The sequence below is a fragment of the Drosophila santomea genome, chromosome 3R (genome assembly GCF_016746245.2).
Source record: "Drosophila santomea strain STO CAGO 1482 chromosome 3R, Prin_Dsan_1.1, whole genome shotgun sequence".
Taxonomy (NCBI): Eukaryota; Metazoa; Arthropoda; class Insecta; order Diptera; family Drosophilidae; genus Drosophila; species Drosophila santomea.
The window spans coordinates 20,893,076-20,916,512 of record NC_053019.2 but is presented as its reverse complement, the minus strand read 5'-3'; the positions used below and the strand labels follow the sequence as shown (position 1 = coordinate 20,916,512).

At 46.1% G+C, this 23,437-nt stretch overlaps 4 protein-coding genes across 7 annotated transcripts in view; 2 read left to right on the top strand and 2 right to left on the bottom strand.

Annotated features, from left to right (window-relative positions):
- Nucleotides 1-18,172, top strand: part of LOC120453117 (transcription factor kayak) — a 29,205-nt gene extending 11,033 nt beyond the window's left edge. For 2 of the 4 annotated variants that reach the window (XM_039637657.1, XM_039637658.2), the window contains exons 2-3: nucleotides 15,359-15,695; nucleotides 15,761-18,172. In XM_039637657.1, the coding sequence (XP_039493591.1) occupies nucleotides 15,359-15,695; nucleotides 15,761-17,007 (1,584 nt within the window). In that variant the 3' untranslated portion in view covers nucleotides 17,008-18,172. Of the gene's footprint in view, nucleotides 1-5,797; nucleotides 6,303-12,874; nucleotides 14,843-15,358; nucleotides 15,696-15,760 lie in introns of those variants that run through there. The other 2 variants (XM_039637659.1, XM_039637656.2) reach the window with 2 other exon arrangements.
- Nucleotides 2,333-3,579, bottom strand: LOC120453125 (protein phosphatase PTC7 homolog fig). Its single transcript, XM_039637672.2, has 2 exons — nucleotides 3,564-3,579; nucleotides 2,333-3,496 (listed from the first exon to the last, which is right to left on the bottom strand). The coding sequence occupies exon 2, from the start codon at nucleotides 3,475-3,477 to the stop codon at nucleotides 2,515-2,517; it is 963 nt and encodes a 320-aa protein (XP_039493606.1). The 5' UTR covers nucleotides 3,478-3,496; nucleotides 3,564-3,579; the 3' UTR covers nucleotides 2,333-2,514.
- Nucleotides 18,173-18,574: 402 nt separating the features above from the next.
- On the top strand, nucleotides 18,575-19,788 carry LOC120453124 (D-beta-hydroxybutyrate dehydrogenase, mitochondrial). The gene is made up of 2 exons (XM_039637671.1): nucleotides 18,575-18,727; nucleotides 18,783-19,788. The coding sequence occupies exons 1-2, from the start codon at nucleotides 18,612-18,614 to the stop codon at nucleotides 19,672-19,674; spliced, it is 1,008 nt and encodes a 335-aa protein (XP_039493605.1). The 5' UTR covers nucleotides 18,575-18,611; the 3' UTR covers nucleotides 19,675-19,788.
- Nucleotides 19,670-23,362, bottom strand: LOC120453116. Its single transcript, XM_039637655.1, has 8 exons — nucleotides 23,123-23,362; nucleotides 22,923-23,015; nucleotides 22,202-22,795; nucleotides 21,806-22,144; nucleotides 21,538-21,744; nucleotides 20,927-21,474; nucleotides 20,790-20,865; nucleotides 19,670-20,733 (listed from the first exon to the last, which is right to left on the bottom strand). Exons 1-8 carry the CDS (start codon nucleotides 23,282-23,284, stop codon nucleotides 19,825-19,827), a joined length of 2,928 nt encoding a protein of 975 aa, XP_039493589.1. The 5' UTR covers nucleotides 23,285-23,362; the 3' UTR covers nucleotides 19,670-19,824.
- Nucleotides 23,363-23,437: the final 75 nt, after the last annotated feature.

Genomic DNA, 23,437 nt, shown 5'->3' with positions numbered 1-23,437 from the left:
CCCTTTTATATTTTTTCGACACCGCTACTGTTTTCGTGGGTTTATTAAACTCTCCCGAGGAGATGGCTTAGCCAGAATGGAAAAATGTGGCAGGAGGCGCCACTACTTAATGGTAACTGCCAGAGAATAATACCCTCTATTCCCCTAATTAAGTTATACGTCGGCGAAACAACTAATTTCAGGCGAAAAGCCGGCGGAAATGGCACATGCCGCCGAATGGGATTGGGAAATGGGTGTGGAATTGGCCGGATTGCCCGCCGGAATTGGAGCACATCTGGAACGGAGTGCAGTGTGGAGTGTGGCTGAAAATGGACTCGCCGGTGAAAGATTAACACGATCCTGTGTTCCCCGGCTACCCAAATGCACTTTGTGCCGCGTCATCCAGTGTGGAATTCCGAGAAGAGGCGCAGCATCGGGCGCTGGAATGCCAGGAGGAGTCAGGAGAAGTCAGGAGGGCCAGTAGGGGATCGTCGACGGAGGGACTGCAGCATCGCCATCGTTTCCGATTCGCCATGGCGTTGAAAAGTGCGAAACGGGGAAGAGCAGATAAGCCCCAAGGAAATTATCGGCAACTGACGCCCGAGCAACGACGCACACACAGCACTCCCCAGATTGTGTCAACTCCTTGAAGTGCAACTGAAATATATGGGGTATGCTGGGTTCGGGGCGCAGTTGACAAATGCATCCATTAGGTCGTTAAATTTTAGCTCAAAGCATATATAGTGGGTGGAAACCTCTAAAGGCTTTTAATATTTCCTATTTACTATCTAGAAAGTGCGATAAGAAATCGATTGAGAGAGACAAAATTACTAGTAATTACTAGCTACTTAGTTCCCGCTTAGTAAATAATTCGATTGTTAAGGTTATCATTTTCCTGATAACCTGTGCCCCCGTTATATTTTCCGTTTAACTTCGCTTAGGTATTCCCAAGTCGAGTTGTATCCTCCTTGTCTTTTATCGAAACTCTTATGCTCCGGGGGAATTTCGCAATGCTGCATTGGGATTTCCAGCACCAGCACCACAACCATAACCATGCCATAGCCTCGCATCGCCTGATATTGCCTGATTTTGCCTGGCTCCTCTCTTTAAGCTGAATCCACCAGCTTGCAGAGCACTCATTCGATTCGTTTCGATTCGACTCAAGTGAGTGAAACTCAGAGTGCGAGTGAAACGAGTTCTGGCGACTGCGGCTGGCATTCGGCTGGCAAGTGGGTGCCAAGTGTGGAGCTGCAGAGCCCTAGGCCGTGGCACGTCCCTCTCTCCCACACCACAGCAAGTACCAAGTGGGCCAAAATGGAAAACAGCAAAACAAAAACGCACGAATTCTGGTTAAAACGGCGATGAGTCATCCGCACTGCGAGGTGATGTGTGTTTGTGTGGAATCGGTTGTAGCTTTTTTCCACCGCTGCCCGTCCATTCATAATCGCGTTTGCTGAATGAACGAACACATATATAGACATCTATATACACACGAATCGGCGACTTTATAAACAAAAATATATAGTACAGCTGCGGTCGCGATAGTAGAAAAGCAATTACGGAATTTCACAATGGTTGAATGCATAATAAGTCAATACTACTGTTACCTGTTGTACGCCTCAATTAACCGATTAAATAGTTACTTTTTAATTATTTTGTTTAATATTGCGATGATATCACGACTTTTGATTAGGGGGAATATACATACAAATAAATCAATGAAAGTCAAGATCGCTGAAGGCAACACTGCGTATGCGTAATATACTGATGTGTACCGAAAACTTAAGAAGTTGAAATGATAAAATGGATCACAGGGAAATGTAGGTTTCTAATTTGCGAAAAATTGCAGAAAATTACATTTTCCCTTTTTGAGCACAGATGGATAGGGAATTTTGTTACGAATTCAACAAGGTATGGCATTACACTTTTGGACAACTATTTTCTTTGCTATCGAAAAAAAAATTATTTTTTATCAAAAAATCGAAAAAAACGTTTTTTTTCAAAAATCTGATATTTTTAATCGGCATGTTCGCCATAGCTTGGCCAAAAATGGACGCACAGCTAAAATAAGGACTGTTATGTGCTGCTAATAAACATAGCTAACTATGTCTATCCCTACTTTTTCGGTATTCGAAAAAAAAAAATTAACAAATTTTCGCATTTTCGATAAGGGGTACCATCATCAAAATTTGCGAAAAATGACCAAAAATTAGCATTTCAATTTATGTACATGTATCAATAGGGAATTTTGTAACGAATTTAACGAGGTATGGCATTCCACTTTTGGACAACTATTTTTACCGCTATCGAAAAAAAACGCATTATTTTTCATCAAAAAATGAAAAAAAAAAAATTTTTGTAAAAAATCTGATATTTTTAATCTACGTTTTCGTCATAACTTGCCAGTTGATGTATATTTGAGGACCGATATCTTTATAAACAAAGTATATTTGGGTTTTCATCGCCGACTGCTGATGGACACGGACTAATATTTGCCGGAGACACTTGCTGGCGACAGAATGACTGCTGACATGACTAGACACTTGGCACCTCAACGCTGGCCAGGATTAGGGTGATGTCATCGGGTTTCCCACCGCCGGAGTAGGGAACATTGTGTTGCCTGGCCTTGATGGCGAAGGGCGACTGGAAAGTGGCATTCAAGGACAGTTCCCTGGCCTTCTCCACCACCTGGTTGGCGCCCTGCAGAAGATCTCGCTCCCCACGCTTCTTTAAACCATTCAATATCTTGAGCAACATGCTCTCGGGCATGTTGTCGAACAAGCCATCGGTGGCCAGGAGCACAAGGTCGCCCGGCAGCAAGGAGTGCCTCGTGGACACGGCCATTTCCGGCTTGTCGCAGTAGTAGCAGTCCTGCCGATCCGCCGGCGGCACTGTCAGCTGATAGGGCGTGTTGAAGTCGTGGGTTTGCTCCACGGAGCGATGCAACACCCGTCCGTTTCGCACTACCAAGAAGCCACTGTCGCCCAGATTGGCGGTGTACAGGATGCAGTCCCTCCGATGCATTGTCGCCAGGCAGGCAGTGCTGCTTCCCACAACAGGCTGCTCCCGGTGGGTCAACTCCTGGAAGCCGGCGATGAGCAAATTTCGGGCACTGCGTCCATCGAAGCCCGAGCGCTGCGTCTGCCCGGAACAGCAGGTCATTAGCTCCTTGGCAAAGCGACCCGCATCCACGCCAACATCCCGCCACCCGCCCACGCCGTCGGCCACGCCCATCACCTCGGCCAGCGGCGTGGAGCTGACGAACCAGCTGTCCTCCCCGAACCGCTGATTGGCCCGCTCTCCCGGATATCGCGGCTTCTTGGATCTTCCCTGCACCGCCGTGACGAGGTAGGGATCCCGCGAGGATTTGCCGGATTTAGGCGGACGCTGGAGGCGGCCGGCCAGGTGGGTGAACTGGTGGATGGAGTGTCGGGCGTTCTTCAGTTGCAGGACGAAGCGGCTCAGCAGGCGCGGCCAGTTCTTCAGACGGGTTATCATCTTTCTACGCTCTTGGGCACTGGAATTTAAACGAATTACTCTTGGGAAATTTACCTAATTGAGTTGAGTGCAAAAAGTCAGTTTACTTATGTATAAAAGTTCAAAAGATATAACAGCTATAGTTAAAAAGCCTTCTTATATCCACATGTCTATATACAAAGAGTTCCTAATATTAGGTGGCTACCAATCCATCAGCTAGAATGTCGCTTGAAAAGCCCAACCATAATAAAGTTTACTTTCCACGTAATTGGAGCAAAAGGCACTTTGGAGTTATAAAAATTAATCACAACGCAATTGCCAACTCGGGTTTCTGTTTACACCATAAACATTGGTAAATCGTAGCCCCAGATACGAAAACCATACATTCTAAATGTGCACTGGTGTGGTCTGTTTTTCCTGGCATTTGTCATAGGTAGATATGATTGCTTTGTTGCCCAGTCCATTGTTCAATCTTATCTTGATGGAGGAGCCTACGAAACTCTGTACGCCGAAGTGGGAATCGGAATCGAAATCGAAATCGGAGCCAGTCCACAGACCCCCATCATCATCACCGGAAGTTTTGATCACGCTACGGAACTGCAAGTGTTATCGCCGTTGATTTTCTTATCGGCCAAAAGGAAAACAATACGCAATGATAACTTTATTTTAAGCCCCTGATGTAAACGCCTTGAGATACTTGCCCTTATCATATAATACCCAACGCATTCGGCAGAAACGCTCATTATTCATTATTTGATTTGTTATTCGTTGTGTGTGCCAAATTATTGGGAACTCTAAGGTCCGACTTCCTGTCCAAAGATAGATACGTGATTCTGGGCTACCAGAATCCGCTCTTTGGCTTTCGACTGGAAGTGTAGGTTATCAGGAACTGGAAGCTAAGACCTTATCAACCCAGTCGGTTTTTTTTTGTGACGTCAATGTTGCGAAAAGTACTTCTTGCGAAGGCTACTGTTCCGGTTTATCGCGCTCCAAATGAAATTATTTTTTGCCACATACATTTTTGGACTTTATGTTGCCCAAATAAGGAGTAAAAACCCAGCATTTCAGCATATTAATAGAACTAAGCGCCTTTATAGTAGGCCTCCTTAAGCACAACTCTTTAAGAAACAAGCAAGTTTATCGGGAGAAATCTTCTAACAATCTGTACTATGTAAGGTATGTGTTTTTTCCGGACTCTGAATCATTGAGATTAGGTACCCTAATCAGTAATGTTAAAATAAGTGCCACTGGATATCCAGCTTCTGATTTCTGGAATTTGCTTTGGTTTCTTATCAAGCCAGGCATTAGTTTCCGTAGGTTTATGTTTCGTAGCTCCTAGCCAGTCAGCCGCCTGATCCTGAATACTAATTGACTGTGAATTTCGTTCTCTCGTTGCAGGTAAGTAGAGCAGAGCCCACAAATGTCCAGTGTCACATGACCCACATTTGGGTGCACCACTTTCCGCAACCCTCTACCCTACCCACTCACTGACTGCTTTACAAAGGGGGTTTCGATTTCGGCTTGGTTTTCTCATGTAAGTGGCGACGCAAGGTCATCGTGGCCTTTTTTTTTTTACATGGCCGTCGGACGATGGGGCCCCATCAATATTTATTGAAAGCTGGCATATCAATAGATAAATGCCTAGAAACAACACCTGCAGCCGGAGAATCGAATCGTATCGAATGGATTCGAATGGAATAGAATGGAATGGCTGGTGGAAGTGGAGACCGTCGAGCGGAGCCACCTGAGCCTCCGGCGGCGACATCGGATCGGCGGGCTATGGCGACCCATTTCGGAAAGCTATTCCCCGATAAGAGAAGCCAGCCAAAGTCACAAAGGCGCACCATTCATTTGATGGCGGTGCTGCATTCGGTGGGGTTTACCGGGGTCTTTAAATTTAGTTGCTTATGTCATAACTAAATTGTCTGGCCGGGGCGATAAGATAAACGGCTATGGCATCGGCAATCGGGGGCCCAAGAATCGGGTAAACAAAAAGCGTAGTCAAAGAAAAACTGGGCACGTGAGAGCCCCCCTTCCCCAAAATAATAAAAAAAAAAAGCATCTCAAAAAGTCAAACAAAAAGCAGCGAGCAGCGGGTTTAACCCAAGAGATACATTAGCTCTGTGGGCACTATTCAGTTTAATTTTTTGTATCGTTTTTGCTCAGGAAGTGCCAAAGCCAACGAGCTTTTAACTCACTCATTCGATTCACTCGCTCGTTGCGCTCTTTGAGTGCGATAAAAAACACTCATTCGACCGCGCTGGGTTTTTCGAATAAAAAGCGAGCCAACGACGATGACGCATTTAGTCTAAACAAGTTGGCCGAGGCAAACGCTTCGGGAATAGAGTGATAGTGAATTTCGTTCGCCATTTGAAGCTAAAGTCGTGCAAAATACGTGAAAAGTTCTGAAGTGTGTGCGACTCAGTATGAAAGTTCAACAAAAACAGACCGGGTATTCTAGGAAATATTGAAAACAGACAACGCCAATAACAAATAATTCGCACGATCGCGCGCCACTCGCGGAACACAGCTACAGCTATACAGATACAGATACAGATACAGATACATTTAGCCTGCGATACAGATACTTTTGTGCCAGTGCTTTGGTGTGCGAAATACAAAGGCGAATTTCGCCAGAAATCGCTTGAGTCACTTTATAGACTTTTGTCCGGCCACAAAAGCGAATCAAATATATTCAAAAAAACACCTTTGCTTCTTAACAAAAAGAAAATAAAACAGTCAAAACGGAAGACCTACTGATCTACGACAAGATGACGCTGGACAGTTACAACATCTTCAACGATGAGTACTTGTTCAACATGCCGCTGTCGCCGCTGCCAAAAGTGGTAAGAAATGTGCCGTATTTTCAGGCCTACGCCTATGCCAAATATGTTAGTAGGGTCCCGCCCTTTTTCGGCCTGCTTAAAATGCCAGCGTTATCGGTGTTTGCCATGAAATTTCTAGAATTCCCCTGAGCGCAGTAGTAACTGATACACATATGCGAGTGTACACATAACAAGTATGTACATTTATATGGGCGTTATCGTTGCCAATTGGGTTCTTGGAAGCCGGAGATCCCCTTTTTCCAATGCTTTTTCAAAGCATTCTACGTATGTATATGGTGTTATATTGTGTTTGCCTTGCGATAAGACCTTTCCACCAATTCCTATTTCCCCGATCGCCCGATTTGCGCTCATTACTCGAAAATGAATTGTTTTATTCCTTGCTCGCGATAAGCGAATTATTGTTGGCTGTGGCAAGTGTTTTTTTGGTTTTTGGGGTGGTTGTATGGGCACATCCATCATTGGTTTCGTAATTATTGAAAATCATTATTTTTTGCCTTCGCTGCTGCGGCTCGAGTGCTACGTGACTGATTATGAAATGTGTGGGTTTAATTTGAAATATTTGAGTTCTAGGCTCCTAAAATGCAATGCCTAATCAACTTCAGTTGGCATATTCCTCTGGGATTTGTTTTTTAGTCAATTTATTAATTTTTGCGTGTGCAAATTCATTAAATCAAGTGCGCCCTGCACCCTGGCGCAGAAAAAGCTGAAAAGTTATTGCCAAAAATCACCCTCAACGGCGAATCACGTTGCGATATCATGCCACCATTAACAGTTAACATTTTCCGGCTTAAAGTCGGCTTCTTGCAGTTTTGTTTTTTTGTCTGCTGTGTTTTAGCCATATTTACCCATTTTTTGCCCATTTTTTTGTTGCCCACTGCACTTCACAGTCGAGTGATCCGGTCTGGTTTTTCGACGATTGCGTCTGGGTTTTGGGCTTGGTTTTGGGTCTTTGGGCCTGGTTTTGGTGGTAGTGCTGTTTCTCCATGAAACATGGCACATGGAACAACCGGCGCCAGTCGCTGATATCGCACACGTGCGATTTTCGTGACAATTTATCAAGTTCTGTGCATACAATATTATTTTTCACTTTCCGCCGCGAAAGACGGGGACTTAATTTAATGGTAGAAAGTGAACGAGGGTCCGATGGTGTGACCCTTTGACTCGTGAACCTCAAACACTCTCGCGTGACACTTGATACTCGACTTCTATGGCGGGACAGATGTGTGTGTGTTTTTTTTCATAATAATCCCATATATATATACAAGTATATCTTGCAATTGGAGCGGTTCAAAGTGACGGGCTGCAAGTCAAACACTTGCTTAGCCCCAAATGGTTCCATTAAAACACTACATGTAACATGCAGCGCCCCCACATTATTATCCCCACAGCCGCAGCCAAAGTCCAACTTTCTTTTAATTAACTGAATGGCCGTATATGGTGCGCTCTTGAGGCAATGTGTTTGTGCTTTTTCGAGGGGGTTTACGTGGACTTTCGCAATTGTTTTTCGGCTGCTTACATGTGGGCGACTTCGATTGGTTTGGACTTGGGCTTAAGTTTGAGTTTGGGTTTGGGTTTGGGTTTAAGTTTGAGATTGAGCAGTGACATGAAAGAAATCACTTGAGGGCGCTGCTTTCGAGGGCAGACAATAACTTTCCTTTGTCTAGAGCTGCCCACAGCCCCCTAGAACTGGCCTAAAAACGCATATATTTTTTTGGCCAACTACAGTGGAGCCAACTGCAAGGCGATCTTCGTCATGCTGGTGGAGCGTGCAACTGGAGTGCATTCAATTAAGTTCGAATTAAGCATTAAATGTGTCTGCGCACTTAATTGCATTTCCAGTCAATTTAATTGGGTTTTCTTCTCAGCGCCATCAAATGCAGTTTGGCAGCAGCATCTTCAGCTTCTTCTATTTATTTCAGCTGCCAGCAAAGTTTGCTGCAGATAATTTGACAGGACACAGCGATTGCAGAGAGCAGTTGTCCTGTAATTGAAGGAGTCCTTTGCCGCGGACTGTCTCTTTTGCCAGTGTTTTTCCTTGCTATTTTTTTTTATTTCTCGCTGCCATCGGTAATTTCGTGCTGGCAAATGTCCTGGGCGTTTGATGGCTGCGGTCATGTCCTTCTCGGAATTGGCCAAGCCAAAAGGCGAAGGAAAACCTAAAAGCCCGTGCCCGTGGAATGGAAAGTGAAAACAACTTTTACTGCTGTCTCCTCTCGTTCCATTTTTGTCTAGCTTGCAGTTCGTCCTTTCCTTTCCTTTCTGCGCTTTTGTGCTTTTTGCTGGCTGTTGTCCTTGCTGGCGCCTGAAAGTCGCGTCGCTTGTTTGCCATTTCCTCGAATGCAAACTCCGCCATAAATTCGCCCATTTTCAGGGGCTTCCCCGCTTTTCGCTGTCGCGCCGAAATGCATTTAAATAAATTATTCCCAGACCATTTTGTCGCGTCATTTTATTAGCTGCACGCTTGCGGCGTCCACATGTATCGAGTGTCCACTTTAGTTGGCCAAATCGGCCTAATTAAGCCATCTCAACGAGCCGAGTGCATTGGCAAGTGTGCTATCGATTAAGTGGCCAGTCAGCCCAGGTAGATGATAAATAATACAGAGTACAAATAAGAACTGGGTTCATTGCCCTGCTTAACAGGCAGAACATAAATATTTTCACTCTTTCTGCGCCGTTTTTCCCCCCCTTTTTTTTTTATTTTTTTCTTGTTTAATATATCTCTGGCAAATTTGCTTCTTCCCTTGTCCACGCCCTCGGAACAAAAGTCTGATTAATTTGACACCGAACTCAGAGCCGGCGGAATTCGAGTCCTGTAAATTTATTTCTTCGCTGCTTTTGCTTTTGCATTTGCGCTTTTGCGCTTTTGCGCTTTTTGGCAAAATTTTGAATTATGGCCGCGCTGGGGCAGCCAGCGAAAATGTTAAACTTTAATTCAATTTCGGGTCGTGTGGGCGTTCCGTAAATGGACAAACGTCAAGTGATTTTAATGACGGCGCTGCTTTCTGTTCATGCACATATCTACTTAACATATATCTGTGTATATACATATATATGAAAATATATATTTGTACTTTGGTACTTTGCATAAATGTTGGTTATATAAGGGGGCCCCTCTGTGTTTTTGTTTTGCGTGCCTAAAGAAGGCCGGCAATTTGTGTGGATGCGACTTCTGTCGACTTTTGTCGACTCTTTTCGCCGGCCGTTGACTCTGGGCCACTCCAAAATTCTTTAGAGCCGCGTTGGGGGGGTGGGGTTGTTAGTGGGGGAAATGGGGCTTTATCAGCCGAATACCGAAATCAACTGAGACCGCAGACTGCAGACACCAGACATCCGACAGGCGGCACTTAGCGAAGTCAACACTACACGGCAATCGGCCATTTCGCTTGGGCATTGCGGTCACGTTCTCCTTTGCCAGCAGCAGCAGCAAGCTAAAATAAAATACAAAAAAAAAATCAGCAAAATAATACGAATATAAATGAAATGAAATAAAACAGCAAATATGATTGCCGCCCCTCCTTGCGTTAATTGTTTCATTCGCAGAATTTGCATTCATGTGCAATTCATACCGAGAGCCGAGTCTCTGGCAAAGGTTCATATCTGGAATTATGCTTATCGTCAAGGGAAGTGCGATTGCCAGTTGCACTTACAAAGTTGGCGGTGCACCGAAAATAAAATCAGGGCTAAATGTGAGAGGAATCTAAAGTAACTAGCTAAATCATTGAATATACAGTTGGAATTTAGTTGGAATTATTCAAGAATATCCAATTTTTTTATGATGATTTCGGATTATTGCCGAAAATCGATTTTCTGTGTTTTTGCGATTATTATTTGGATCTGTATTTTGATCATAACATTCGAAATATTGCTCCAAATATGGAATGTCATACCTCGTCGAGTTCGTAATTAAATTTCTAATCAAACTGTGTTTACAACAAAAATTTTTTATTTTTTTCAATTTTTTTGGGATTTTTTTTTTTTGTGGTAGTTCATTAACAATTGCTCGCCATTTGTCGCAGTGCATTTTGCAACAAGCCGAAGACGCCGCACTTGAACTTGTCAACTTCAAGTCTCTTTAATTTGCAGTTTCGCAGTGACATTGCTGCAACTTTGAGCAAACAATGCTGAGCTGCAGTTTACTCAGTCTTAGCAGTCTTGGCCGATTGAAAATCAATATCAAAATTGCATTATTTTGTATTATTTTGCTCGGATCGGATAATTATGCGCATTTCTAACTAAACAAGCGGCGACCTTCGGCATGCAATTTCTGTATTATTTCGCATTTCGTTATTTAACAAGCTTGCCAACAAATTTATGCCACAGCAGCAAAATCGGCAGCAGCAGCCGATCAACTAAAGCGTTGAAACAAAGGCGAAACACGGGCTTGCAGTTGCCAACATTTAGTTAACATTTGGCCAAAAACGACGGCCTATGCTAACGCGCTCTGTTAGCCTTAGCCTTTGTTTCGGCCGCTCCAAAACGCCTATTAGCCACTTTGATACGAGTATAAACAATGCAAATTGTCGTCGCTGTTTTTGTTTTGCCTTCGTGCTTGTTTTTGCCTTTGATGATGCCAAGTTTTTTTTTGTGCCATCATTACGTCATTGTCAGGCTAAAAGTGGCCTAAAAATAGCCCAACACGTCAGCTGAAAGCAGAAGGCAAAGTCTCGGGCCCGAGAATTTCTTCGCTACTCAACTTGTTGCACCTCCGCGTCACTCCCCTCGTCACTCCACCACAAGCACTGAATTTCGCCGAATGCGATTTTGAACTAATCAGAGCCAAGGTCAAAGTTGATGGGCTAATCAGAGTGGCAGTGCGGATTTGCAGGCAATTGATAAGTTCCATTTCAGGGAAAAAAAGTGTTTTTATTTGGAAATATAACACTTGAAATATATTTCAGGTTTTGAGATTATGGTTATGTTGAAGTTCAAGTTCTCAAGAATATTGAAACCAACTCCAGAGATTATTGTTATGCTGAAGTTCTCAAGAATATTGAAACCAACTTTTGGGATTATTGCTAAGTTGAAGTTCAAGTTCTTAAGAATATTCAAAACAAACTTTTTAGACTATTGTTATGTTGAAGTTCAAGTTCTCAAGAATATTGAGACCAACTTTAGGGGTCACTTTAGTTTGGTTTGGTTTGGCAATCAAATTTGCAGCAGTCGCGTGTGTTAGTCAGCAATTTGGTGCTAAAAAAGCTGACTACGTCAGTGTTTTTTATTCTTTTGCTTTTCACGGCGGGCTGTTCGATGTTCGCTGCTGGTTTCATTTGGTTCATAATTGACCCCCAGATGTGAACTCGGTGCCCCGTTCCGCCGTCCGATAAGAGAGATCGGGATGGGCAACCGAGTTGGCTGGCTTTAATTTAGACAATTCAATTCGCGGCTCTTGATTGCCAGCGGTTGGTTGATCATATAGAATATGATCACTTGCTTTGCATACGTAGTACGTACATGGGCGAACATTACCTAAATTGACTGATTCATCATCGACTAAATGCGGTTCATGTGCGCGAGGGACAAGTTCAAAAGGCACATTTGCTTGTCGGAAAAAAAGTGGGTTAAAACGAAAGTAACTCGAACAACAAAGGTGTTTTAAACTCAGGGCGGCCGAGTTGAAAGTAAACTGCGCATACGAAAATATAAAGTAAATATATCACAAAGAATAAAATCGATTGTTTGCTGTCAATAAGGGAACGGCCTTTGGGATTTGAGATTGGGGATTGGGAAACGCGGCTGCGATAAGATCGCCAAATAAATAAGCACACAAGCCGCACAGCTCACTGCACAGAGAGAAAACATGCGTTGCTACTTTGCAATTTATGTAGGTACTTATAAGAAACTTAAAGTTCAAACTACTTTGCCCAGTGTACGAGTATATCGCTTAGCCCACAACAAAGGCCAGCAATTAGCGTATTGGCCAACTTGCTGGCGACGGAAATAAACGCTCGTGGCGAGACAGGGGGTCTGAACTGAACTAAAAACTTAGTTAATATGGATGTCCCCCACACGCACACACCTGTTCATGGGACATCTGTCGTATCGGACATAAATCTATATATAAGTATATACATATATATGTATCTCGTGTTTACTCGGAACCAACGGTTTTGGCCAAAGCATTGGGCCTGATTTATGGGCGCCTGAAAGGCTTTTCCGTGGAAGCGAAGAAGAGCCTCTGTAAATTCGGCAAATCGGAACTAACTCACACACACACACACACCATTTGTACCACATTATACTATAGTTAACTATATGTATTTCTATTTCGCTATAAATGTGGCAAAAGCGAGCGTGGTCGTCGTGTGGGCAGCCGCTCAATTAAGAGCAGGCAGCGTTTAAGTTTATTTGATTTCCCAGTGGTTGTCTTCTAATTTGAGCAGCCAGCTCGCACAACACACGCCCAGCAGACGACAGCTCTCCGGGTTCTCTAGTTCTCTAGTTCTCAAGATGTATAAATATATACGTACTATGCATATACATATGATACACAAGTACATATATATGTATATTTATCCGCAGAGATCTCTCGATCGCGATCGTTGCCAATTTCGCTCGCCGGAGATTCTGATACGATTCAGTCGCAAACGAACAACGAACCATCGAAGTTTAGAAAATATCTAACAATTAAAAGCGAACGCGCGCGCGCTTTTCCTCGAATCGAAACGCGAAACGCGCCTCTCAAACAACGAAACGAAAATAAATTTGGAAAATTGCAATTGTCGTTTGGTTTTCGGTTTTTCAGACGCGCGCGTGCATTGCCAAAACGAATCAGAAGCTAAAACCAAAAAAAAGAAAACAGTAGCCACAACGAATCTAGAGGATATATAGACGCAAAACGACGCACATTTCTCGGCTGCAAGCGCGTGGATCGAAATATATATGCCGACGTATAATTATATATAGCCAAACCCAGAAATAAAAGCGAAAAGGGAGGCATAACTGTGAGAGGCGTTGCCCATGGCCGAGGAATTTCAAAAAACAATCGCCCCAAAACAAATGCAGCATTAATTGAACTAGCTCAAGGCTCGAGTCCCACTCAAATCCGCAAATTCGCATAAATATATATCTCTATAATTATATAATCAAATTTGAGTTACTCACCAGCACGGTGGGGGGACACGTGTCATTAGATTTTGGACCTCGCACACTTACGATACATTGCGTTGATTATGAGCGCTTTCGCCGAGCGGCATGTGCGTTTCAATCCTTTGCGAAATCAGCAAACGCTTATCGTTAAGCGGCTGAGACCGCCGGAGAGCCAGCACTTCAAGAACTGAGCAATCGAATCGAACAACGAATATCGAAATAACGAAATCTGCTCACGGCTCGCAGCCAGCGAACCTTTTTTTTATTTGAAAGAAGAGCCAACGCAGAAGGCAAACGAAATATAAAAAGCTATTTAACAAGCTATAAGCCAAAAACGAACGAATTTCTAAGCAACTAAAACAACTAGAACAACACTGCGACAACAACAAGAACAGCAACAACAAGCACAGGAGCATCCAATCGAATGGAATAAGAAAGACATTAAAAGGATCATCACCACATTGTTAGGGAACTTTCGAAACTTTCGGGATACAAAGTCCCAATTTGTACATATACGCGTATAGCTAGCATCTAGAATTGTTTTTGTTGATTTTGAATACAGCACACATACATATATCATTGTTGTCCCACTTGTTGTGTTAGCTTAGCTAGGCTAAGGACCCATAACGAATACTAGTCAGCCGCCCAACTGTGCGTATACGCAACGCGAGTGCGTATACTTAATATTTAGAATTAGATTGATAAGCAGCGAACAAATGATGAAAAATCTCAACGGTAGGGCGCACAATGCGTGCTACCATCCCTACTACCACCACCAATCGCTGCACTTTGCCCAGCAGCAGCATATGCAGCAGCAACAACAGCAGCAACAGCAACAGCATCAGCAACATCTGCATCTGCAGCAGCAGCAGCATCAGCAGCTGCCAGCGCCGCAGCAACAGTTGCGTCATCAGCAACGGCAACTGCCCACGCAGCCAGCCTACCAGCAACCGCAATCGATTGCCCACAATGCTTTTCCACTGCGCAGCAGCAGCAGCAACAGCAACGGCAACAATTATGGCCATGTTGCTAGTAGCGCCTACGCTGGAAGTAGTCACAACAGCAACAATGCGGCTGCCATGGCCGCCGTCTGTCAAATGCAGAATTTTTTCAACCAACAGCAGCAGCAGCAACAGGAGTACAACAACAATTGCATGCCCATTGATTACTATCAGCAGCAGCAACATTACCCTCCTGAGTCGCAATCCTCCGCCTCCGGCTGGACTGAATCCGCTGGCCAGTCGCAACTCGCCACGACAACAGCAGCAACATGCAACACCGCAGCAGCAGGAGCAACAGCAGCAGCAGCAACCGCAGCAACCACTGCAGCTGCAACAACGAGCACAACTGCAACATCTGCCGCTGCTGGCAGCGACAACAACAGCAGCGACAACTTCGCAATGGACGCCAGTGAGATAGCCACTTTCCTCGCCAACGAGCTTTTCCTACAGCAGGTACCACAGATCGATGATGCTTCCGATTCCGATTCTGGTCGAGATTGGGTTAGATAGAAATGTAGATAGATAGATAGATTTGGGCGCGAAACAATTGGCAAGCGGTGTGCGTACTTATTCATCGCCGAAAATAGAACAAATGCGAAACAACAAAGGGGTGGGCAAGTATAAACAAAGTGATGGATTGGCCGTCTCTCTTTGGCTCTCTTCGCTTTTTGTTTGGCCAAAAAAACACGTTCGCTAATTCCCAGAAATGTACGGATAAGCAAGTGGTCTTACAGACTTAGCAATCGCTTTTGATGTCCGCGGGTATCTGAACCTGAACGAATTACTCATGTGATAGGAATAACATATTCCCCAAAACATCCTTTAAATCTTTGCGGGCAACACTGCGTATGCGTGATATTCACTGATATGGCACTGTGCAGGGTTTTGTGGTCATGGGCTTGGTGTTAATTTAAAGTTGCATTCAATATAGAATTATTTACTTATTATCCACTTGTTCTGATCTTGCAGCTCGGCAGCTTTGAGGCCGTTCAGAGTGTTCTAACGCTGACGACGCCCACGTTGACGCCGACCACCACGCGCAACATCGAGGACACCATCGGCCACTTGCTCTCGGACACGCAGCCCGATCGCGGAGCTGGTTGCGCGGGATTCGCAGTGCCAAAGGTGCTTCCCAACGCCATGGGAGCAATTGAAGCCCTGGGCATGGGCATTCCATCCGGAGTTAACTCGCTCCCCATTCAGCCGGCATTCGATGTGAACCTGGCGCAGGGCAGCGATTCCGAGGACTCCAACGCTTCGTACAACGATACGCAGATGAATGAGGAGCAGGACACGACCGATACTTGTAAGTGAAGCTGGCCCCTTTACCCCTAAATGGCTACTAATTTCATTCCCTTCTTCCGCCTGCAGCAAGTGCCCATACGGACAGCACCTCGTACCAAGCTGGCCAAATCATGGCGGGCAGTGTGAACGGCGGCGGTGTCAACAACTTCACCAATGTCCTGGCCGCCGTCAGCTCCACCCGTGGAGCCGCGTCGGTGGGCAGCAGCAACGCGAATACCTCAAACACGCCGGCCCGTCGTGGCGGCGGCAGGCGCCCCAACCGGTCGTCCAACATGACCCCGGAGGAGGAGCAGAAGCGGGCCGTGCGCCGGGAGCGAAACAAACAGGCGGCGGCACGTTGCCGCAAGAGGCGCGTGGACCAGACCAACGAGCTCACCGAGGAGGTGGAGCAGCTGGAGAAGCGGGGCGACAGCATGCGCAAGGAGATCGAGGCGCTGACGATAAGCAAAAATCAGCTGGAATACTGTCTGGCCGCCCACCGGCCCACCTGCCAAAAGATCCGCTCCGACATGCTGAGCGTGACCACCTGCAACGGTCTGATTGCCCCGGCCGGACTCCTCAGTGCCGGAAGCAGCGGCAGCGGAGCGAGCAGCCACCACAACCACAATAGCAACGACAGCAGCAACGGCACGATCACGGGCATGGACGCCACGCTGAACTCCACCGGTAGGAGCAACTCGCCATTGGATCTCAAGCCGGCGGCGAACATCGATAGCCTGCTGCTGCAGCACATCAAGGACGAGCCACTTGATGGCGCCATCGACTCAGGTTCAAGCCTGGACCAGGATGGTCCGCCGCCAAGCAAGCGCATCACCTTGCCGCCCATGTCCACGATGCCGCACGTTCACATGTCCACGCTGATGACGCCCACCGGTGCCTCGTCGGGATCTCTGCAGACGCCGATCACGAGCACGGCGCCCGTCGGATTCGGCAGCGCCTTCCCGGTGACCACCAACGGCAGCAGCATCAACACCATCAACAGCATCAGCCAGAACAACATGAACTCCCCCACGCTGAATGCGCTGAACAAGGTGCCCAAGGAGCGGCCCAACACGCTGGCCTTCCAGCGGCCCGTCGGCCACATGCACTTGACCCTGGCCAACAACAACAAGCCGGGTGGTCCCACGCAGATCCAGGGAGTGCCCATCCAGACGCCCTCGACCGGCACCTTCAACTTCGACTCCCTGATGGACGGCGGCACTGGCCTAACACCCGTCTCCGGACCCCTGGTGCCCAACAGCTCCTCCGCGAACAAGCATCCGCTGGAGCTGCCCACGCCCACCGCCGAGCCGTCCAAGCTGGTCAGCTTATAACCGGACAGGATCTGGGACGGGGAGGGGGATCGAGTCAGGATTAAGTTAAGTTTTATATAGTTGATGTGCTGATGGGCGGCAAGCGAAACGAAAGGAAACCAAGAAGAACTTTTCTAGTGTAGTGTAGGAGATGTTTTCATTTTTTGTAATATGGTAATCATAATCGTAATCGTAAACGTGACGAATGTTTTGTTTCGTTAACTCTAATGTTTTTGTATTATTGTATTATTATCTTTATTATGGTTAATTTATGATTTTGCTATGTCTTTTACATACGCCGAGCTACATATGTTATGTACTTGTAATTTGTGCAATTTTCAAACCTTTTCATTGCGCGTTATTGTATTTTCAAAAAATATAAGAACGCGAACGACCGACGATGCATGATGAGAATGAATGAATAAGGATAATAGGGCGTGTAGATTTGGAGGATGCGTTGTGATATTTATTATAAAAACGAATACAAAAGATACCAGGATAAAACGAAAGTAGAAAGCAAACAGGAGAGCGTCTAATGAAAGGAACTAAGCCGGTTTTAAAATTGTACATTTAAACGAATCGCGTAAATATATGAAACACAAAATGAATATATTCAGCATACAAACTAAATACAATGCCTTGAGAGAGAATTAAGAAATGCAAACCTTTATATATATATATATATGTAGAGATCTATAGAGATGTATGTACATTTAAAGCTAAACAATAATGGCGTTGAAGCAAGTTTTATATTGAGCAAAAGCAAATGTGAAATGAGATAAATATACTTATTGTACTCTGTAAGCTGCAGTAGAAACCCAAATATATTTTTACTAAACGCAACAATGCGCTATTTTCAAATACCATTTATAAGAAATGACAAAAGCAATTATTTAATATGTAATTATGTATTATGTATACCAACCTATCCACAACCCACAACCCAAAACCCACAACCTTAAACCCCAAAACTGAAAAACTAAAAACCCAAACCAATTTAACAAAAGCTGATCAGGTATAGCAACTCTCGCCAGTTTCTACAGTAACTTCTCTGAATATTCAAAATTTCAATCTATCCAAAACCAAACCGATCGATAGCCACTAAATGCACTTATAAGGGCAGAAAAACACCAAAATTGAAAAATGAAATGAAATAAAATAAAATAAAAACACCGAAAAACCTAAAGCCGTTGTAAAATTATTTCTGAAGTTATAGCTCAACAGCGGCGATTCACATGACTTGCAAATGGTCTGGCTCGTTGTCAGGTAAACACATCAGGTAAATTAGGGTGGACCAACGAAGACTGCATGTCTGCCTAGGCCTTTTCCATTTCCACAGACTTGAGGTGATTTCACCTGGAAATGAACTCCTTTGAGAAAGTGTATCTAATGTGAAAAAGTAATCCTTTAAGTTGTCGAAACATTCAGTTTCTATCATAAAGACCAGCCTGAAGGGCAGGTAAACGCACCAGTGTTCCTCCATACCAACTGATAATACACACACACACTGCATATATTCATTTTCGGGTTTGCCTTATTTTGCATTTTTTTTGGGATCTGCTGTTTTTGGGTTTCGGTGCAGCCGCGAATCGGATCTTTGTTTCAGTTACTCGAGAAGCGGCGATATGAGCGGCAGTCAACTTCTTCGCGCCCTGCGACGATCGCTGGGATTGGGCAGGCAGCAGCTGAAGGTCGATAGCCGGCATGTGGTGCTGATCACGGGATGCGATTCGGGATTGGGGTAAGCTAACTGAACCGGGTGCAAGTAGAAGCTACTAACGCGATGCCCTTGACAGCCACTCCATGGCCGTTTACTGCCACGAATCGCTGCACATGACCGTGGTTTCCTGCTGCCACAACATCAAGTCGGATGGAGCCAAGCTGCTGCAGAGCCTGGGCTCGCCCGGCAATGGACTCACCAGGATGCACACCTTGGAACTAGATCTATTGGAAGCTGATTCCATTCGCCTGGTGCATCGGCAGCTGAGGGACATACTGGCCAAAGACCCCAGCTATCGGCTAACTGCGCTGATAAACAATGCAGGAGTTATGTGCTTCGGGGAATTCGAATGGCAGCTACCGGAGCAGATCGAGGCGCAGATCAACTGCAATCTGCTGGGCACCATGAGGTTAACACGCGAACTGCTGCCCCTGCTCCGGCAGCAGCAGGGCAGGATCATCAACGTGACCAGTCACTGCGGATTGCAGGCTCTGCCGACTCTGGGTCCTTATGCCGCCTCCAAGGCAGCGCTTCGCTTCTGGACGGATGCGCTGCGCGTGGAACTGCAGCAGTATGGCATGGAGGTGGTCAACTTCATACCAGGATCCTTTGTTCTGGACAGCAACATCGCAGCCAGACAGCAGCAGCATGCTCAGAAGATGCGCGAGGCCTTCAGCCCGGAGCAACACGCTCTGTACGACACGTACTTCGAAGCCTTCAATGGTTATCTGAAAGTTCTGAGCGGCTTCAAGCCGCCCAATCGGCTGAGGAACGAGTCGCTGCTGGCCAAATTTAAGGATGCATTGACCAGCTCACAACCATTGGCCTTGTACATCGAGGAACCCCGTAGATATCGCCTGTATCGCTGGCTCTTTTCGCTGTGCCCCACGCCGCTGGTGGACTGGCTCACGTTGCGCTTCTGCGCCATGCCCACCTACGAGTCAACGAATAGGCGGGAGAAGATTTAGATTAATCCGTAGTCTATACATTTTACATATACATTGTAGCACATTTGGAATACTTGGCTAAGGGCTGTGGCAAATAAATCGAGCTGAATCCAGGGAATCCATGGAAAACGCCAACATGTGATCACAGTAAGCAACTGGTGGTGGTGGTTTCTAGTAGACATAGCCGCGGCAGCGCTCGAACACCGAATCGTTGATCAGCTGGAACCACTCGCTGGCATAGGTGGAGTCCTCCGCCGCCCGGAACAGCTGTAGCTTTTCTTGCGTCGGCAGCGAGGAGCAGAGATAATAGCTGATGGCAGTCTCCGTCAGGTCGGCATGGTAGTTCTTCAGCGCCCACTCGAGCAGGCGCAGGCAGTTGTGTGAGTCCAGGAACTGGATGAGTCTTTGCTGCAGTACCACCTCCATATCGGGCATGATGTACACGCGGGCCATCTCGTAGGCCTGCAGCAGGGCTGGGTAATCCGGCTCGGTCAGGTGCCGCTCCTGGCACACGATTAAATGCAGAAAGTAGCGCAGTCCACTGGCCGTGTAATCCTGCAGCTGAATCTCGCCGGCGTGACCCTCGCGGAAATCACTGTTGAGCATCTTGTTAAACACTTCGCTAGTCTCGCAGAGCAGCTGCTTGTTGAACCCAATGGTGGTGGCATCCGCTCCATGACCAACAAGGAATCGCATGTCGCAGTTGGCGTGCAGAGGAGCGGATTCACTGGCCCGTTGGTTGCAAATTCCAGCTGTGCTTTCCGCTGGTTTGGCTTCTGGGAGAACGATGCCCAGGGTATACCGCGCCATCGATGTCACTGCATCCGCCGCCTCATCTGCGTAGTGATCATCGGTCTTTTTGCGCAGCATCATGTCGAATAGCAAATTCAGCGCATTGCCGTCGTAGAGGAACTGGTAGAGCAAGCGATGGCTTTTCACGATGTAGGCCACCGAAATGGCGGCTCTCTGTTGGGATATCACATCGTCGCAGCGCAGGAGACGCACTAGCTCCTCCTTGCCATAATTTGATTCTCCCACATTGGTTAACGTCTCCAGGAAGGCGAAGCCGTCTTTGCGAATCTAAAAAATATGTGCGGTTAACTGTGATGAACATTAGAAGCACGGGATCATTTTACCTCCTTCATCTTGGTAAACTGGTACAGTTGATGGACCACGCCATGTTTTATTATGTGGGCAAAGAACTGGCTCTCCCTGAAAGGTTATAGTTGCAATCAGAATACATACAAGTTTTTATGTTACCTTGTCAACTTACAGTAGAATATTTGTCAGGGCGTTTGAGAAATTATTGTTAGCCCCAAACAATTTGATTGCTCTTATCAGAGTATCCAGTGTCTCCGGCTTTCCCAGCTCCACCCGCTTGTTCACCATCAGCGTAATGCGATAGATAAGGTTTTCAATTATGTCGATGGTGTTGCATGCGTGATTGCGGAACTGGGCTAGTTTCGGTGGCACATCCGAGCTCAGTTCCTCGAGATCCTCTTTGTCGGACAGCGGATCGTCAATGGGTTCGCTGCCCTCCTCGATTAGTTTCAGTATATCCAAAACATTGGACGGCTGGGGACGATTGGCGGCAATGCGACGCTCTCGTGTGTCTCCATTGCTATTATTTGTGCTATCATCCTCATCTTCGTCATCATCACTGCATGCCGGTGAATAGTTGTCGTCGTCATCATTCGTCAGCAGATCTTTGCACACCGGAGACATGCTGCGCGAACTGCAGGGACTGGTTGTGCGATAAGATCTGGGTGAACTGCTCGGCGATTCAAAGTCCGAACCTAAGGTCTCGTGGGTTTTTGAGAACTTGTTTTAAAAATAGTGTGTATAATTAGCAAGTGGCTTTATACGTATGCTGCTATGAAATACCTTGCTCAGGGTCTCTGGCGTTGTGGGATCCGTCATTTTTCTTTTTTTGCCACCTTGTAGTCTCTCGTCTCGCCGACGTTTGTGATGCTCATCGTCGCTGGTCAGGTAGTCGTTTAGTTCCCTCACCAACATGGGCACTAGTCCTTCATAAAGCATAAGTTCCATGCTCAAGTTATCATATTGAAAGTTGTAAAGAATGTGGAATAGCTGTTGGGCATAAAGTGAAACCATTAATAATCAGAAATCAATAGGTATACCATCATCTCACCGAAGATCGCTCGCTTTGCGAGTTGGAGTCCCGAATCATGGCCACCAGCTTACGCAGTGCTCCACATCTCCGGATCTTCGAGCGGCTGCAGGCATCGGTGGATAGGGTCAAAATGATATTGATGCAGTGCCTGCTCTCGCTTTCGCTAAGTGGCTTTGCCATATTCACGGCCATGAGCATCTCGCAGGCAGCAACAATGGCATCCGCAGTGCTCAGCATGTAGAAGGCGAAAGGATCCTTGCAGAAGTTCGAAAGAATTTTCAAGGCAGAGGCCCGCTGGTCGCTTTCCTCCTTCACGAAGCACACAATGGAGGCGAGCGAGGTATTCCAAGAAATTGACTAATAAGAAATGGGTATTAGCTACTGCCTTTTGGGGAACTGGGAAACCAATCTTACCTCCCAAGCTTTCAGTCCAATCTGCTGAGCTGAGATCAGGACCAGACACTTCAAAATCTCGAGGGCCAGCTCAACGGCCGCCTCATTTTCCTTGGGCAGCGCGTAGTCACAGTTCCTTGTGGAGTTCTTGAGCATCTGGTGGTCGAAGATGTCACTGCGTACACCCTCCAAATTCCGGGCCACCTCCTCGAAATACTTCTCGCGGTGCTGGTTTCTCTTCAGGCCAATCAGCGTGGACATCTCGATGTCCGGAACGGGCTCCTTGGGCGCCTCGTCGTTCTTCATTACGGCCAGAAAAATGCGCATCAGCTGCTGGAACCCATTGGCCATGAGGAAGTGCTTTAAAAACTGGCTGCTGGCCAGCAGGAAGCGGCAAACGCGGAATGCCATGATGCGGGTCTGCACGGCACTGGTGGACTCAATGATGTGGCAGATAGCCGGCGCAATGGCCGCATAGTGCACGTTGAGATACTGGGACGCCTTCTTGCTCTTGGCGATGTTTCCAAGCATCCGGCATGCGCGACATTGGATCAGCGGATTTGGTATGGTCTTCAGAATGGTCACCAGCGGAGGAATCACCTTGCATTCAACGGCCTGCAATGTTTTTTATAAATGAAAAATTATTATTTAAAATGGTTAAAAATATGCAAATTTAAACGGTTTGTCTGCAAACATTTTATATATTTTTAAAACTTCTTTGCTGGTATTCTGATTTTCTCACCTCAATGCAGGCCTGTTCGTCGGTGCAGCAGTTCCCCAATATGCTCAATACCACCTCCATTATCTTTTCATTCAGCTTGGTGATCAGGCGCACCTGGAAGACGCAATTAATGATCATTTTAAAAATCGATTCAAGTAACGATCCTATGTGCGCGGCAGTGGCTGTCAAACCACTATGAGTGTTATGACTCCCAAACCCACCATGATGTGAACGCCCCCAGCAGTGCGAAATAAAACAATGCCATTTTTATCCTTCACCAGATCGGTGCGCAGCTTCACGAGGCATTTGTAAATGACTGTTCGATCCGTGGAGGTCTTTAGCACTTCCAGCATGCTCTCCACTTGCTCTGGTGTCCAGAACATTGGCAATTTTCTTAATTTTTATACAAAATGAAACAATTCAACAATTTCAACAGTGCGTCTCAAACCTTTATGCTGATGTGACCATGCACAATGGAGTAGTTTACGGTATTTTGGGGTATTGTTTGAAAATTCAAGAGTGGTCTTACTTTCGTT